We start from the raw sequence: 18,025 nt of genomic DNA on the forward strand, positions 1-18,025 counted from the left end.
AGTCTTGCTCAGAGAGAGAGAGAGAGAGAGAGAGGGCGTCACTAAGGAATGTAACTTATATTTGCCTACAGTCTAGTAAACGTGTCTTGCTGAAATAGAGAGAGAGAGAGAGAGAGAGAGAAGAGAGAAGAGAGAGAGAGAGAGAGAGAGAGAGAGAGAGAGAGAGAGAGAGAGAGAGAGAGAGTTTGGCAATGTTTTAAATTAACGCCAGTGAAACGATTTAACACAAACTTACACGCCGAAATTATTTTCTACTATTTAAAGTATTCATTACTTCTCTTGTAGTTTATTTTTGTTCTTATTTCTTTTTCTCACTCTTATATCCATAGGCCTACATATCCTGCGCCATAGGCATCCATGGTGTGCTGCATCATAAAATTTACGCGACTCCTACAAACGAAACTATTTTCTTTCATCCATAGGCCTATGTATCCTGCGCCATGGGCGTCCACATGGTGGGCTACATCATGATATGCTATGGAGTATGCGACTCCATTTGCTCCTACGCATTCAGTTACGCCGTGAAGAAGTGTGGGAGGGTTCCCGTCTTCACCGTGGCTTTCCTCATTAACCTGGGCATCATGATCACTCTTATGTACTGGAAACCTCATCCAGATGAAGCCGTCACATTCTTTGTCCTCTCTGGACTCTGGGGTGTTGCAGATGCAGTGTGGCAGACGCAGATTAATAGTAAGTCTAGTTTAGAGTTTTAAATGTTTTTATAAGATGGTTTCAAATTATTTGAACCATAATATATGATGTCTATTGTAGGTTCTAGAGCCTTCATAAATGCGGGCCCAAGAAACTGGACATTTTTTTTTTCCTTCTGGGCCCCTTGGGCTTATAGTATCCGGCTTCTCCAACTAGGGTTTAGCTTAGCTAATAATAATAATAATAATAATAATAATAATAATAATAATAATAATAATAATAATAATAATAATAATACTGAAGGTTATACAGCCTTCATAAATGCGGCCCCAAGAAACTGGGCTATTTTCTGCTTCCGGGGCCCTTGGGCTTAAAGTATCCGGCTTCTACAACTAGGGTTGTAGCTTAGCAAGTAATAATAATAATGATAATAATAACATAACCCACCCAATCTCAATTATCATTTCTCTCCCAGGTCTCTACGGCGTCATCTTCCCCGGCGAGTCAGCGGCCGGTTTCAGCAACTACCGCCTGTGGGAATCCTTAGGTTTCTTCATCGCCTACGTCTGCAGCACCGTCCTCTGCATCAACCAGAAGATCACTCTGCTCTTCGTCCTCCTCTTGCCCGGGATGTTTTTATATTACGTCGTAGAACTCCTGGAGAAGAAAGGGTCTCTGAGAAGGGACGCTAAGGGGAAGGTGGTGCCAATTGATAAACTCATTATGGGAAAGTTTTAATTGTTGAGTTTTATAGTACAAAGTAACCTGCACACAAGGTCTATAGAATATATTCTATAGACCTTGCCTGCAAATATACCTTGTTTGAACATGGATTATTTAGTAAACAGACGAGAAAAAAAAAAAAAAGCAATTCGTTACAAATTCTAGTAGGCTGGGTAAAAAATTTAAATTGGCGAAGGAACTTGGAAATTATTGCCATATGCAGCAATGTAAATAATTCAAAACGAAAGCAATTTGGGATACTTTAATAAATAGGCCTACATTAATATACAATTAATTATCTTTTCCGTACGGGCTGCTTTTCTCTTTTAAAAGAGGCTATAGGTCTAGCGCATGCTAATTTACCGATTAGGGTTGCATCTTGCTTTCCAATAGTATTAATATTATGATGTATATATGTAAATATGAAATTGAATATATTTTATAGCCTAAATATCACTTAAATCTATTCATTAATTTTTAGTCGAATGTGAAATGTTTTTATCTTTGTTATTTATCGCAACACCAAAGTTATTTAATTACATTTCTCTGTATATAGTTTATTTCAATTGTTAACTCGTATACAACAGTTTAATTTGGTTGATTTTTTTTTTTAAACAAGCAATTTTACCTGTAGTATCAAACTTATTTTTGTATAGGCCTACTCTAGTTTAAGTATATTATATAATCAAAAGAAACCGTTGTTTTCTTTAACATTTTCCTTCGAAATCACACATACATTAATATATATATATATATATATATATATATATATATATATATATATATATATATATATATATATATATATATATATATATATATATATATATATATATGATATTTATTTATGTTGAACAAGCTGACATAAGTATTTCTTATTTTTTTTAGTTTATATGTGAAAGATCTCTTTTAATGATACTGTTCTTAAGATATTGTAATTGTTCATTTTTATCTTACATTTTATTTGTTTCCTTATTTCCTCTCCTCTCTGGGCTATTTTTCCTTGTTGGACCCCCTTGGGCTTATAGCATCCTACTTTTACAACTAGGGTTGTTGCTTAGCTAGCAATATATATATATATATATATATATATATATATATATATATATATATATATATATATATATATATATATATATATATATATATATATATTACTAGCTAAGCAACAACCCTCGTTGGAAAAGCTGGATGCTATAAGCCCAAGGGGTCCAACAGGGAAAAACAGCTCTGTAAAGAAAGGAAATAAGGACGCATATATATATATATATATATATATATATATATATATATATATATATATATATATATATATATATATATATATATATATATATATGTTGCGTCATGCCAACAATAAAAAAAAAACCTGACAATTGTATTTGTATCGAGCGACCTTGACAGGTTCCCCGCAGCAAGATGGCTGCCTTTTACACGTATGGTATGCATAACTTCATATACCAGACAGCCTTCATTTCAGCTAGAAGCTTCAATTATCTGGTATTGGAAAGGTTTTTCGTACCTCAAAAATGGTAATTCATCTTTAAAAAAGGAATATAGATAAACTAAAAGTAATATAAAACAACCTTTATAGGTTAATATTAAGAGCTTAAACAGCATTCAGTGCATTTAAGCGGGGTTTACACGGCCGAGCAGCTCGTCGAGCCCGGTTGTCGATCCTACTTGTAGAACGGCTCGAAGAGCTTTCAGACAGTACATCGAGCCTCAGTGTGCCTCGTGCTAAAACAACGTCAACATGTCTCTCGACCAGGACCATTTGATAGCCATTGCTTTAGCAGTGGCACTAAGAAGGAAAAAAAAAAAAGATCAAAAGAGAAATTTTCATATACCAACTTGCTTGTTGCTTTAAAATTAGAGCCTGATGACTGGCGCAATTATTTGCGTATGGATGAAGACACGTACATTGATCTACCGAATCGTGTCAGCCCTTTCATTACTATGAGGAAGGCCATAACTCCACATGAAAGACTGAGTGACCGCTATTCCCTTGTTTCTGGCTACTTTATTGGAATAGTCTTTTGATTTAACTTTCCATAAAGCTGGATGAGCTCGATATGCATGTATGAAATCAAGTACGACTTCCTTCTCATTCTTACTTTCATTAATGGCAGCAATTATGCATTTCTTTGATGATGTTTCCTCTAGCAGGTTTGAATAACAACTGAGGTTCGATGCTCGACACCCGTTCACACGTTCACACCGTTCGTCAAACAATGTAGCTCCGCCCACAAAAGTCAAGATGAGCCTGACTTTCATCGAGCCGCTCGACGAGCGCGCTCGACAACCAAATAGGCCGTTTACACGCTCGAACATCAATTCAAACACAGGGTTGTCGAGCCAGGCTCGACGAGTGGCTCGCTCGTGTAAACCCCGCTTTACTCATGAAACCGAACCCAGGAAAGAAATATCATTAAAAGCCTATAACTATTTGAAATAGTAAATCAGTAAAGCATATTTGAATATATAAAGGATATTTATAAATCATTAAAAGCCAGAAAATATATATCAAACTAATTTTAAAACAACAAATATCAGTGGGTCGCCGTTACAAAGGCTGCGATTCAACATTATACTGAACTCGACTTCGAAGTTGGAAAATATTAAGATTTTTGATAAAATAAGTAATTTTTGGGGCTCTACGTGTCTATTATGAGTCTGCCTTTGTGATAGAATATTTATTAACATTCCCTACAGGAAAATAAGGTCCAGTCCAGTGCAAAATTTCCTTTATTAAGACTATGGAAAGCACCAAGTTCATGAAGTCATCTTGGGTAAAGTGAACCAAGACTTCAACTACGTAAAGGTAAAGTTTTAATTTATTCATTTTTAAGATTTTCATTAGTTTCTTACCAAGCTTCTTTTTGCCTGGAAAAACATGTTTTCGTTAGTTTTCTTGTTCTAGGGGTCTATGGATGATGACGGCCATACCCCCATAACCAACTTATTTTCAATCCTGTCGCTAAGAATAAGGCAGTCTAAGGGGGCTAACTGGGATAGCTCCCCTTTAGGTAACTAGGTAAGAACCCATCATCTAAACTAGTTTAGTAGGGGAGGATTAGGTTAGTTGGTGTTCTGCGGACACGGGGGTCCTGTCCATCGTTGAAGGTTTAAAGGCTGCTCATGAATGGCAGAGGTAAGGCAAGGGACAGTGACATTGCCCTAGAAATCAGGACAATGCCCTAGAGACTGACCATATATTATATGATCAGTGCCCAAGCCTCCTGTCCACCCAAGCTAGGACCAGGGAGTGTCAGGCAGTGGCTGCTGATGACTCAGCAGATAGACCTATAGGCTCTTCCTAACCCCCCAACCTTAGCTCACAAGGATGGTAAGGTTGCAGACACTAATGGCACTAACAAGACTGAGCGGGACTCGAACCCCCGACTGGCGATCACCAGGCAGAGACGTTACCAATCAGGCCACAGCAACCCTAGGATTCCTTGTTTTATTGTGTTTGGATGTTATCTTCGGCTAAAGCCCCGTTTTCCGATTACCATTATTGAATTCGGATGTTATCTTTGGCAAAAGTATTTTTTTCCGGTTACCATTATTGAATTCTGATGTTATCATTGGCTAAAGCACTATTTTCCGATTACCATTTGAATTTGGATGTTATCTTCGGCTAAAGCACTGTTTTCCGATTACCACTTTTATTGTATTCTGATGTTATCTTTGGCAAAAGTATCGTTTTCCGATATAGTACAACTTTTATTGTATTCGCATGTTATCTTCGGCTAATGCATCGTTTTCCGATTACCCGTATTGTATTTGGAAGTTATCTTTGGCAAAAGTATTGTTTTCTGATTACCACCACCCAACGCATCCCCAACAGAATGGGGGAATCCCAGGTGCGAATTAGGGTTTTTGGGTGGGGTAGAATTAACGCTGACGAATTATTAAAGATAGTAACAGCAGAAGCATACAAAATAACAAGAAAAATAGTTTTTCATAAAAAAATAAGAGGATGAAACAACACTTATAGACTAACTTCTGCAGTTATCACTAAAGCAGCGTTTGCTCTCAAGTTCAGTTTTCTTTCAAAGACAGACTTTTCAATTTTTAACATTGCCCAATTTTAATAGGGGGAACAAGCACAAGAAAACCAGATAACCTAAATTCCTCTCCTAAATTATCTTAGAAGCCGTATCCTTACCTTCCTGGGGGAGGGGGGGGGAGCAAAAAAGCCGCTCTACACATGTATGTTAAAAATTAATGTTAGTCTCCCGTTTTTAGGATATTTACTTCCAATTGGGCAATCATAATCCAGATATATTTTATTCACTCATTTTGATTTGTTTTTCTCGAAATTTATTTGACAATGCACTTCAGTGGTTAATTATCAAATAAGAAAAAATCCTTAGTTCAGTTTCACCCATTGCTACTCATTGGAACAGATGTGATTATACCCCAGACGAAGCTATTAGATTATTTTTAACCAATAACGAAGAAAGTTTGAAATTTCTACATATTTGTTGAGTGCTTCCATCAGAAATAAAGTGTCTGAAGTGTTCTAAGCCGTGCATTACAGTGTCCCATTAAAGTTAGAAAGACCAAACTAGAAGTGTGTCCGTTGCATTTTCTCTGTGAGTGATTACAAGGGAAGATTTGTGGTTGGGTGTTATTTTGAACCTGAACCGTTACCCCTCTTTTTACATCTGATTTGGATTACTCAGACTATGAGTAATACGGTAGGTCATTATCGTCGTCGTCGGCGCCCACTCGTGTCCGAGTATTGGGTTCTGTCGTTAGCCATCAGCCTTTACGGAGAACTGACCCAGGGCACCAGACCACGAGGAGCCCCGAAAATGCGCTATAAAGATCAACTAAAGCGCACCCTGGCTCTAACTGACATCGATCCTTCCTCATGGGAAGAAACAGCCAGGGACAGGAAAACCTGGAGGAGTACAGTACACCATGGCACCGTGGACTTCGAGGAGAGGAGGAGACAAAATGAGGAGGCTAGGAGGAGAAGAAGGAGAGAGCGATTAGAACAGCCCCGCCCACCACCTACCCTCCCTTGTGAACACTGTCCGCGACTCTTCCACCACAGACTAGGACTTAACAGCCACATCAGGCATAAGCACCCACCCCACAGGTCATTATAGATTAAGTTTTAACCTATGGAGGTTCCCAGGCAAGTAAAATCCCCTTCCTGCATAGGTAAGGATACAGCGTCTTAGTTAGGTTAGGTTGGGAAGTTTAGGTTAGTTGTTGTTCTTGTGTTTGTTTCCTTTTAACATCGGCTCATGTTAAAGATTGGAAAATTTGTTTATGAAAGAAAACGGAACTGGAGAGAGAACGGTGTTTGAGATATAACTGCGGAAGTTAGTCCGTTGGTGTTATTTCACTGTCATTTTTGCATCAAAAATCATTTTTTTTGTGTTAGTTTTTTATTTTTTTGGGTTTCTACTGTTATTTTCTTCCGTAATTCGTTAGTTTTGCTTTTATCCCACCCAAAACCCTGATTTCTAACTGAGTTTCTCCCATTACTGTTGGGGATTATGCTGTTTGAGTGGTACAATACTTGGAAAATGATACTTATGCGGAAGATAATAACATCAGAACATAACCAAATAAGAAAACTAATTGAAAAAATGGTTTTTCAAGCAAAAATGGCTGGGTGGAGGCCTACTAAAATTTAATAGTGTTATGAATTTGCTTTGTGATTTTTTCCGGAAGTGGTCATCCTCCCAGTGGGAGAAGTTCAAGAAGGCCAAGCGGAATCGTTCCCCTTCGGCAGCTTCTACCTCAAAGAAGGGAAAGAAGCTTTTTCCAGCCCTGAAATTTCCTTGTCTGATCCCAGAAACCCTGGTAAAGAAGGATGGCTACCAAGTTTTTGCAAATTAATTTACTGATGTAGTGTTTCATGCCCTCCTTTTTGAGGCCACAAATACCTCAGTAGGTCATGGTAATTTAGTATCTGCCTTTATCCCGATGGATGATAATGTATCAGTAGAATTGCCACTCTTATCATCAGAGTTTAAGAATCTCCGTTGTTCCAGAAGTTTCCTCCTTTGCTATCGCACATATCGCCCCCAACGTACACCTAAGCATACTCCTCGACAGGCTATGGCTGTACGCCCTGTGTCTCCTCATACGCCACTTTTATCCTTTTAGGGAGTTTATCACTCCCATTCAATGTCTCCTTTTTCATTACCCTTTCCTGCTACCCCACGGGGTCCTACAGGTCCAGCTTGCCCTCAGATGGAAATAGTGAAATATTATTCTCCTGGGAAATCTCATCATCCTGGAACTAGTTCTAGTTCATCAGTATGTCAGCACACCTACAAACAATCCTCTTGTCTGCTTTCGCACAAAGCCTGTCCACTAATGCATCCACAACATGAACACGCTATGCTTCCTTCCTCACGTGCGCCATTTAATTCCGTAGTGTATCCCCATGAATGTGCCCCGTGCCCTACTACTTGTGCTATCTGAATGTATTGCTGCCATTATGCATTCTCCTGTTGGCATGCCACCTGAACGACCTGCTATCATTACACGTCCTCCTGTTGGTATGACTCTTTCATGAAGTGCTACCATTACATGTCCTCTTGCAGAATGCAGTGGTGTTATTATGTGTGTTCCAACTTCTTGCCCAGTCGCTTATTGTTCTGCGAACTCTCGGGCTTCTAGCACTTTGCCCTCTCTCCAACCAAGTACTGTAGTCTCTTTGGAGGATGATGAGCATTCATCGGTTGCTTATCCGTCAAAATCTTCAGATAACAGTCAAGAATCTACAGTATTATAAGTAAGACCTTTACCTCATCCTAGCAATAGGAAGTGGTGTACAGAACCTTATCTTCTGTTTCCGAAAATTATTCCTCCTGCTTCTCAGCCTCGTGCTTCACCAGTACATAAGTGTTCAAGACCTAGATCTCCTTCAGAAGTTGTGTTATTTCTTAAAAATAGAACGGATCCCCGAATCGAAGGCTTGAAAAGATCTGAATATCTTAAGAAGAGATTACAGATCACACAAACCTAGCTTGCCTCGTACTTCAGCTGGGAAACCTATTTCACCTGAACTTTAAACATCAAATTATGAGGCTTATCGTCCTCCATCACTCTTCTCAGCGTATACACACGAGGTTCACCAGGAGCAAAAAGATGTCCCTGAAAAGTGTAAAAATCCCAGGAGCATTCTTAAACAGGAACCAACTCTTTCAGCACCTAGGTCTTGAACCATGTCTCTAGGCTCATCATCCCTTATGATCATAGATGATTCTCCAGACCAGTTTGCTAAGTCAGACTGATAGGTAACAGATGTCGCTTCCCTGGAAATCACAGCATCTTGCTTCATAATGATGATGAGTTTTATTCGCCTGTCAATAGACTTGGTAAGGTCCCCCTTGCTCCAGTTGTTAGGAGATGCTGCCTCATTGATGGCTTCTTTCCAGACACCCAAGTGCCTGGCATAAGTTTGAAATACTCTGAGCCAAATAAATACACAAATTTCAGATGTGGAAAATTCCCTTAGATCAGGCAGGTCGTTGAAATTGCTTCTTCCTGCTCTCTCCTGTCAACAGAAGTTTTACATTCCTAGGGGAGTGCATCCAAATCCTTTACCTATTGATCCAGATGTAGATGCCCTGAATACTAAGGACTTCTAGTAGTCGTCTTAATCAACAGACAGCTGCCTTTTCTGACTCTGATTCCCTTGGGAGTATCCTCACTGATGGGATGTATGTGACTACGATTATAAACAGTGTTTGTTCCGTAACTGAAACATTGCATCCCGCCCTTCTCACTTGGGCAAATTAGACCCTAATGTATGAGTTGTGTTTATGCCCCCAATATTACGGCTCTCGTACAACTAATGTGTCAGGTGGTTATTTAGAGCGCATCATCTGCGCATATCTTATAACAAAGATATTGATGCCATTGATGCAGGCCTAGATTTAACAAGAAGAAATTTTTGGACGACCTATGACATCTATTAGTGTAGTAAGATTACTGTTTAGAAAAAGCATGGGAATTGGTCACAGATAAATGTTTGTCTGGAAACGAGTAATAAAAATTTTTTCACGTCTTTCATGGCTTTGATAGTGAAGAAGAATTGAGTGTGATGAGAGGCAAGATTTTAACTTTGGCAAACAAACTCAAAATGGAATGTGATGCTAATGATATTGAAGAACTTTTGACTGAAGAAGTTTAAGGGTTAACGAACAAAGAACCCTTGATGATTGAAGAAGAAAGAAAAGCAGAAAAAAGGCAGGGCAAAGAAGAAAAAGAAGAACTAGAAAGAAATTTCATGACAAAGGAACTATGACAGTGTCTTTTGTCAATAAATTAAGGGTTATGACAATGGGAGAACATGGATCCTAACATAGAATGGTTCCCAAGATTGAAAAAATTTAACAAGAAGTAATATGTCCATACAGAGAAATTTTTGAAGAAAAGAAAAAGTGTATAATTCAAACAAGTCTCAGTTTTTTTTTTTATTAAGAAACGTACTCCCCCACCGCCCACTATCCGTATCCCTACTAAAGCATTGTATGAAGACAACGTTAATGACCCTCAACCCAGCACTAATGGACTGTAAATGTCTGATTTCTTTAATCCTATGTATATTTCAGTAAAACGTTCTTGAACATCCTTTTTCTCTAATTTGAAATTATGTAGTTTTTATTTACAGTGCATTATTTTTTTCTTTATAAATTTCTTAGTCTTTATTTATCTGATGTTACAGAGGTTTTGTGTCATTGGTAGTACTACCTAACTCCTTTTACATTATTAAAAGATTATCAACATTTATTATTTACTTAGTATGCTGAAGAAACTTAACATTAGATAGAGTTGTTTCCTCTGTAAATAGTTGGTATACTATTCCATAGATATACTACAAATTGATGCCGCGTGACCCTAGCCCTCATGCATCATGACGACTGCCATCTTGGGAAGGTATATTCGTCAAGGTCGCTCTGCACAGATTCAGTTGTTCACAGGTTGAGAGTTCATCGGAGTTTATTGTCAGCATGGTGCAGGTTTGTGCTGCCTTAGGGTGCAACAGTAAACGCACAGTGGAGTCAAGACAACGAGGAATAACTTTTCATAAGTAAGTTTTCGTTTCTACCACGTTTATTCAGTGACAGTTGAAATCAAGCCAAGTCACAACAGGATGGTAATCTCCACCTAGCTACGTACTACGTATACCTACAATCTGTGATACAGGCTATATACATGTGTACTGTACACATTAAATTTCGGCCCCTGGCTTTGACTTAGTTAATATTAACCAAAGGACACTTGAGAACCTGCTATATCCTATAATTAGTCACATTATGAAATGAAATAGCAAGAGAAATGAGTGGAGGCAGGGTTAGAGCAGCATCAGAAACTATGAATAAGTATATATATATATATATATATATATATATATATATATATATATATATATATATATATATATATATATATATATATATATATATATAATGTATGTGTGTGTATACTATACAGTATGTCATTATCATCATCATCAGCCATTACTAGTCCACTGCAGAACAAAGGCTTCAGACATGTTCTCATGTCCTTCTACTTGCATCTGGTTATGGTCTTTCTATGCTAGTCCACACCCGCAAACTTTCTTAGTTCATCAATCCATTGTCTTCTCTTCCTTCCCCTGCTTCTTTTGCAATTGCTAGGGACCCATTCTGTTCCTCTTAATGACATCTATTATTTGTCATTCTCATTATATGTCCAACCCCATGTTCATTCCTTTTTCTCACATGTTAGAATGCCCTTTTCTTTAGTTTGCTCTTTTTCTGTCTCCTAGTGTTATTCCCATCATTATTCTTTCCATAGCTGTTTTTGTCGTAAGGGGCTTATGTTCTAAGGCTTTAGTAAGGCTTCAAGTGTCTAATGTATAAGTTAAAACTGGTAGGAACATCTCATTAAATACTTACCTTTTTAGAGAAAGTGGTATTTTGCTTTTCATAATCTCATTTTGATTACCAAAAGCTCTATCCCATGCTTATCCTTCTTTTAATTTCGGTCTTGTGCCCTAGGGAAACACTTACTCTCTGTCTTCAGTATGTATATTCATTAACAATCTGTAGAAGTTTGTCCATAACCCTTACTTGTTGTCTGTATTTTCGTTGAAAATTACCTTGGTTTAACTCATATTCAATTCCATTCCTATATTTCTGCTTTTTCTATTCAAATCTCAAACCTTTTATATATATGAATATATACAGTATAGATCATAGCAACAGTTAGTCTGTAGGTGTTTTTTCACTGTTATTTTTACATGGATATCCATTTTTTGTTTTAGTTTTCTTGTGTTTTTTGGTTTCTTCTCCTATTTTCTTCCGTACTTCATTAGTTTTAATTTTATCCCACCCAAGACCTCAATTTCTACCTGGGGCTCCCCATTACTGTTGGGTAGTGGTAATCACAAAAGGATACTTTTGCTTGAGATAATAAAACCAAAAAAAGTAAAACAAAAAATTGTTTTTCTTGCAAAAATGGCTGGGTGAAAAACTACCAAAATTTTACCTTGTTATGAATTTGCTTTGTGATTTTTGCACATGAGTGGTCATCCTCCCAATGGGAGAAGTTCAACAGCCATAGGAAAAAGAAGGCCGAGCGGGATCGTTCCCCTTTAACAGCTTCTACCTCAGCATGGAAAGAACCTCAAGTCTTCTTTTTCCAGCCCTGAACTTTCCTTGTCTGATCCTTCATTTTTAGAGTTTCCAGAAACCCTGGTAATGAAGGATGGCTACCAAGTTATTGTGAATGAACTTATCGATGTAGTGTTTCCTGCCCTCCTTACAGAGACCAAGAATGCTTCAGTGGATCATGATCCTTTAGTATCGGCCTTTATCCTGATGGATGAGAATCCTACTTGTTTGTCATCTTCTCCAACGAGTGTGTTAACCATGAACGAGTGTCGGGTTATTGCAGATGTGGAAGTCCAGGAAGATTTCCATTGTTCCATTATGCATCCTCCTGTTGACATGCTACCAGCATGCGCTGCCACCATTACGCGTCCTCCTGCTGATCAGGACGTTATTATGACACCTCCACTATTACACGTCCTCCTGTTGGTATGCCTCCTTAACAAGCTTCTACCATTACATGTCATTTTGCAGAACGCAGTGGTCTTATTACGTGTTTTCCGACTTTTCGTCCAGTCGCTTATCGTTCCGGGAACTCTCCTGCTTCCAGGACTTTGACCTCCCATCAGGTAGTCTCTTTGGAGGATGGCAAGCATTCATCTGTGACTTATCAGCACTTTCAGACTATATTAAAGAATCTGCAGTATTAGAGGTAAGACCTTTAACTCATCCTAGCAATAGGAAGTGGTGTGCAGAACTGTATCCTCTGTTTCCGAAAATTATTCCTCCTTTTTCCCAGCATTGTGCTTCACCAGTACATAAGCATCCAAGACCTAGATCTTCGGAAGTTGTGTTATTTCCTAAATGGAAGGCTCAGAAAGATCTGAGTATCTCAGAAGAAATTACAGATCACAGAAACCTAGTTTGTTTCGTACTTCAGCTGAGAAAGAGGTAAAGCCGCCTCTTCCTCCACCTTCCTATTATGAACCTATTTCATCTGAACTTTATGCATCGAATTATGAGGCTTATATCGTTTTCCGTCACTCTTCTCAGCCTATACACAGGAGGTTCACCAGGAGCTAAAAGATGTCCCTGAAAAGTGTAAAAATCCTAGGAGAGTTCTTAAGCAGGAACCAACTCCTTCAGTGTCTAGGTTTATAATCATATCTCCTAGCACTTCATCCCTTATGATTATAGATGATTTTCCTGACCAGTCTGCTGAGGCAGACTCCTCAGAAGTGAGAGATGTCACTCCCCTTAAAGTCCCACATCCTTTCATCAAAATGATGATGAGTTTTATTCACTGTATCAGTGGACTTGGTGGAGCCCCTCTTGCTCCAGTTGTTAGGAGAAGCTGTCTTATCGATGGCTTCCTCCCAGGCAACCCAAAGTGCCCGGCACAAGTTTGACATTCCTCTCTGTAATCAAGCTAGAAATACTCTGAGATAAGTAAATAAACAAATTTCAGAAGTAGAAAATTCCCCTAGGTCAGGCAGGTTGTTGAGACTGCTTCCTCCTTCTCTCTCTTGTCAACGGAAGTTTTACATTCCTAGGGAAGTGCATCAAAATCTACCTATTCATCTGGATGTTGCTGCGCTGACACCAGGGACATCAAGTGCTTGTTTTAATCAACAGGCACCCGCCCTTTCAGCCTCCGATTCCCTTGGGAATATCCTCACTATATTTATTAAGAAGAGTACTCCCTCGCCATTCACCATCCCTATCCTTATCACAGCATTGGATGAAGACTACACTGATGACCCTAAACTCTAGTGGACTGTAAATGTCTGATTTCTTTGATTTTATGTATATTTCAGTAAAACTTTCTTGAATATCCTTTTTTTCTAATTTGAATTTATGTAGTGTTTATTTACAGTACATTATTATTTTCTTATACATTAAAAAATAGTCAACATTTGTTATTTACATAGTATACTGAAGAAGCTTTTAACATTAGATACAATTGTTTCCTCTGTAAATAGTTGGTATCCTATTCCATAGATATACTACCAATTGATGCTGCGCGACCCTAGCCCTCATGCATCATGACGACTGCCATCTTGGGGAGGTTTATTCGTTAAGGTCGCTCAGCACAGTTTCAGTTGTTCATAGGTTGAGATTTCATCGGTGTTAATTGTCAGCATGGTTGAGGTTTGTGCTGCCGTAGGGTGCAAAAGCAAACGCACAGTGGAATCAAGACAACAAGGAATAACTTTTCATAAGTAAGTTTCCATTTCTGGCACGTTTATTCAGTGACAGCCGAATGCAGGCCGAGTCACATCAGTATGACAGTCCGTACCTAGGTCCATACTACATAGGGCTTCAATCTGTGATACAGACTATATACAGTACAGTAATGTTTCTAGATAAGAAATTAATTGGTTCCGGAGAGGCTTTCGTGTCATGATATTTATGTATGATGATTCAGGTTTTACATGTAAATCACCTAATTTGTTCCAAGTCCTACAAAAACATCACATTAAATTTTATAATAAAGCTGTAACCACTGAAATAGAATCAAATACATTTGAATCATTCGATATACCTAACCTAACTGTTAATACCTGTAAAGGAAGTAGTTATTAGAACTTAATGCAATGATAAATGAAAAATAATACTATACATACAGTACTGTATGTACTGTACTATTATTATTGTTACCCTTATTGTAGAAAGGTACATTTTCGATCATGCATAAACAACCCATTTTCTTCAACTCTCGCATATTTTTAACAGTAACTATTTCATTGTTCAATTGATATTCATTGGTGATATGTCAGTAAATAACCTACATGTGTTTTACACGCTCATATGGTTAAGCTATTTAATTGTAATACAAGCAAGATTCACTGATATTAATATACAGTTTTCAATATTAAACTTACCCGATAATCATGTAGCTGTCAACTCCGTTGCCCGACAGAATTCTATGGAGGGATACGCCAGCTATCACAATACTAGAAGGGGGTGTACTTACCAGCGCCACCTGTGGCCAGGTACTCAAGTACTTCTTGTTGACACCTCCTCAATTATTCCTCTGTCGTGCTTCCGGCAAGACGTTCTGGGATACGCTTATGTTCTTGGAGTATTTTCACGACTTTGGTGAAGTATTTCTCTTTGATTTCGGCTGTCGCTTTACTGGAAACTTCTATATTAGCTTAGTTAGCTTTTGGAATTAATTTGATTAATTATGGTGACGAAGAGAGTATGAACTCTCTTTCACCTTTAAATGGCCGACCCTTCCCTTAGACGGAAGTGTTGGTGTCTAAGAGAGTATAGACTCTCTTTCTTAATTTTGCTTAACAAAAGTTATAGATTTATTTTATATCTCTCCGCCTCTTAAAGGCCTCTTCGATTAACTTCCTTTTTTTATAAACTTATTAAAATTAATTTTTATATTTGTTTATATTCGACCTTCCTAATAGTAGGCGGTCTTTTCTTGGTACCGAAGTTAATTAACATTGAGCCCGTCATTTCGGTTTTACCTGTTAACATATTTTGCTTTTTTAATGTCTTTGAAAGAATTTCTTTGATAGTCTAGTACTGTTTTCAAGGTTGAACTAACGTTTTGTTTTGTCTCTGCAGTTGTTGACGTTCAGAACGTTCAACTTGCACTCTATCGTTACGATAGAGAAAGAATTTTCACGGTTTCACATTGCAGTAAGAGTAACCGTGTCTAGCGTTTTGTTCATTCTTTCTTAACTTAATGGTTTTAATCCTAATAAAGGAACTTTTCATTTTGGGAAATATTTCAGTTTTTTCCTTTAACAATAATATGTTTTAACGATATATATGATTGGGCTCTTCTCTCAGGTTCTAAGTCAAGAGAGAGAGAGAGAGAGAGAGAGAGAGATAGAGACGGAGGGAGAAAGAGGAGGATAAACGTTTCATTCAAGCCTGCCAGGCGTACGAGTAACGTTGTTATCGTTTTTGCTCTTCTCCCTAGTCTCTTTAGGGGAAAAAAGTAAACGTTTCTAGAGTGATCTAGTGTTTAGTCTCTTTCCAGCCACTGAATTATTTATCTTTCATTAGATTTTTCTGTTACATTGTAATTCTGTTTTCGCAATTACTAACTTTTGAGAAAGGATAGAATTGCGTGTTTCAGGTACAAACCACTTAAAGTTTCGAGTTCAGTGAAATAAGTGCAAACAGAAAATCAAAGTGATAAGTGATTAGCGCAAAGTGTGTCAGTGTTGTGCGTGAGGGTACTTCTGTGCGCGCCAGTCGTTCTCCCAGTCCGGGACCTCTTGCAAGCTCCCAAGCCCAGGGGAGAAGCAATGTCGAAGGACAAAAGGGTTCAGCAGGCCTTGATCGGCGCACAGAAGTATCCTCGGTGGTTGTGGGCGTGTCTTACCGAGACCGTCACTCCCACCCGCAGACGATTGAGCCCTTATTTTGCTCGTCTGCAGAAGATATTTAGGGGAGAAAACGCTGGTCTCAGGTCTCAAGACCTCTTAAACATAAAGTCCAGACCTATGCCAGACGTACGAAGTTAGAGTTCAACAACCCGGATGCAGTCATTGGGTTAGCTCTGACTCTCCTCAGTCATCAGTTGAATGCACTCCGCCTTAGAGGAGTAAGGTTCTGCCGCAACAGATCTCTGCTGTTAAGGCTTTACCTCAGCAGACCTTAGTGTCTGCCGACCCCAAGTTGACTCTACTGCAGTCCATGCAGTCACAACTTTCGGTCTTGATGCGTGAGTGTCGGGCTGAGAGTGTTGCGCCTCCGCCTCCGCCTACACTCCCTCCGCCTGCGCTCGCTCCGCCTGATCGCAGTACCACCTGCCAGGCGTACGATGTTGAGCCACGTTCTGAGTTGGCTGTTCCCAGTGGTGCTCAGCCTCCGCCTTCTTTAAGGCAACCTTTACAATGGGATCAGGAGGATTATACCTCTCTTCCTCCGCCTCCACTTGCTGCTCCACCAGTGATGCAACACTCGGTTGAGGTACAACAACCTCTCCCGTCCTTGAGTCAGTCTCCTCAGCTCTCGCTGCAGCGAGCTCAACCCTCCACAAGGCAAGCACCACTACACCTTAGCCTTGCGCCTCAGGAGCCTCAGCTTGCGAGACATTTACCTTGTTCTGCGCAGCCTCTACCTCATCGCGCTCCGCTCACACCACAGGAACAGGAACTTGCTACTCCGCTTCCGCCAACCGCTCAGCAAGCGCAACCCTTGGGTTCAGCCACTCATGCCAGGAGTCAGCCTCCTCCACCCATGCGCCTACCTTCTGCTACTTCCTTTGATCAGCCTTTGCAGACTGAGCCTCAGGTGTTCCCTCAACAGAGTCTTGAAGAGGAAACCACAACTATTGTTGTTCCAGCTCGTTCTGACTCTGCTGTTCAGCATACCTTACCTCCATTTTCAAACCTTATGATAATGGAGGTTATTTGTATTACTTATAAAAATATATTTGTATTCCTTGCAATATATTTTTAACAATATCGCAGAATATGGCAAAAAATATGAATCATGAGTTATGAATGTAAGGTAAATATTATGTTGATATTTAAACCCATGCAAGCATGCATAAAGCACTCTAGCACTGGTCATGGAATTTCTGAGAAATGTTAAACGCCATGCACACGCTCTGCTTACCTTACAGCATGCTCTACATACAGCATGCTCTGCTTACAGCATGCTCTGCATACTACATGCTCTGCATACAGCATGCTCTGCATTCAGCATGCTCTGCATACAACATGCTCTACATACAGCATGCTCTGCATACAGCATGCTCTGCATACAACATGCTCTGCATACAGCATGCTCTGCATTCAGCATGCTCTGCATACAACATGCTCTGCATACAGCATGCTCTGCATTCAGCATGCTCTGCATACAACATGCTCTACATTCAGCATGCTCTGCATACAGCATACTCTGCATACAACATGCTCTGCATACCTTACCGCATGCTTCTCAGTCACACATCTTTGGTTGTTGCCAACTCACTAGACTGTCAAGCAGTTTCATAACGTTGCCTTCTAGTCTGCTGCTTTTGCACCAGTGAACCCTCACTGAGAGAACTTAGCTTTTCTAGGATATGGTCCCTGTAGATGAGAAAGTTCTTT

At 39.1% G+C, this 18,025-nt stretch overlaps 2 protein-coding genes across 11 annotated transcripts in view; both read left to right on the forward strand.

The window, feature by feature from the left end:
* LOC137641952 (protein unc-93 homolog A-like) overlaps positions 1-1,518 on the forward strand; it is a 17,319-nt gene extending 15,801 nt beyond the window's left edge. For both annotated transcript variants that reach the window (XM_068374521.1, XM_068374522.1), the window contains exons 8-9: positions 423-690; positions 1,127-1,518. In XM_068374521.1, coding sequence (XP_068230622.1) covers positions 423-690; positions 1,127-1,389 — 531 coding nt within the window. In that variant the 3' untranslated portion in view covers positions 1,390-1,518. The remainder of the gene's footprint in view (positions 1-422; positions 691-1,126) is intronic.
* A 2,566-nt stretch (positions 1,519-4,084) lies between these two features.
* LOC137642382 (uncharacterized) overlaps positions 4,085-18,025 on the forward strand; it is a 60,738-nt gene continuing 46,797 nt past the window's right edge. For 3 of the 9 annotated variants that reach the window (XM_068374886.1, XM_068374889.1, XM_068374884.1), the window contains exons 1-2: positions 4,091-4,198; positions 10,230-10,450. Coding sequence is in view for 4 of the 9 variants with exons in the window: in XM_068374884.1 (XP_068230985.1) it covers positions 10,371-10,450 (80 nt within the window). In the remaining 5 variants the exon portion in view is untranslated. Of the gene's footprint in view, positions 4,199-10,229; positions 10,451-13,953; positions 14,177-18,025 lie in introns of all 9 variants that reach the window. The other 6 variants (XM_068374885.1, XM_068374880.1, XM_068374887.1 and 3 more) reach the window with 4 other exon arrangements.

Source organism: Palaemon carinicauda, chromosome 6 (genome assembly GCF_036898095.1).
Source record: "Palaemon carinicauda isolate YSFRI2023 chromosome 6, ASM3689809v2, whole genome shotgun sequence".
Taxonomy (NCBI): domain Eukaryota; kingdom Metazoa; phylum Arthropoda; class Malacostraca; order Decapoda; family Palaemonidae; genus Palaemon; species Palaemon carinicauda.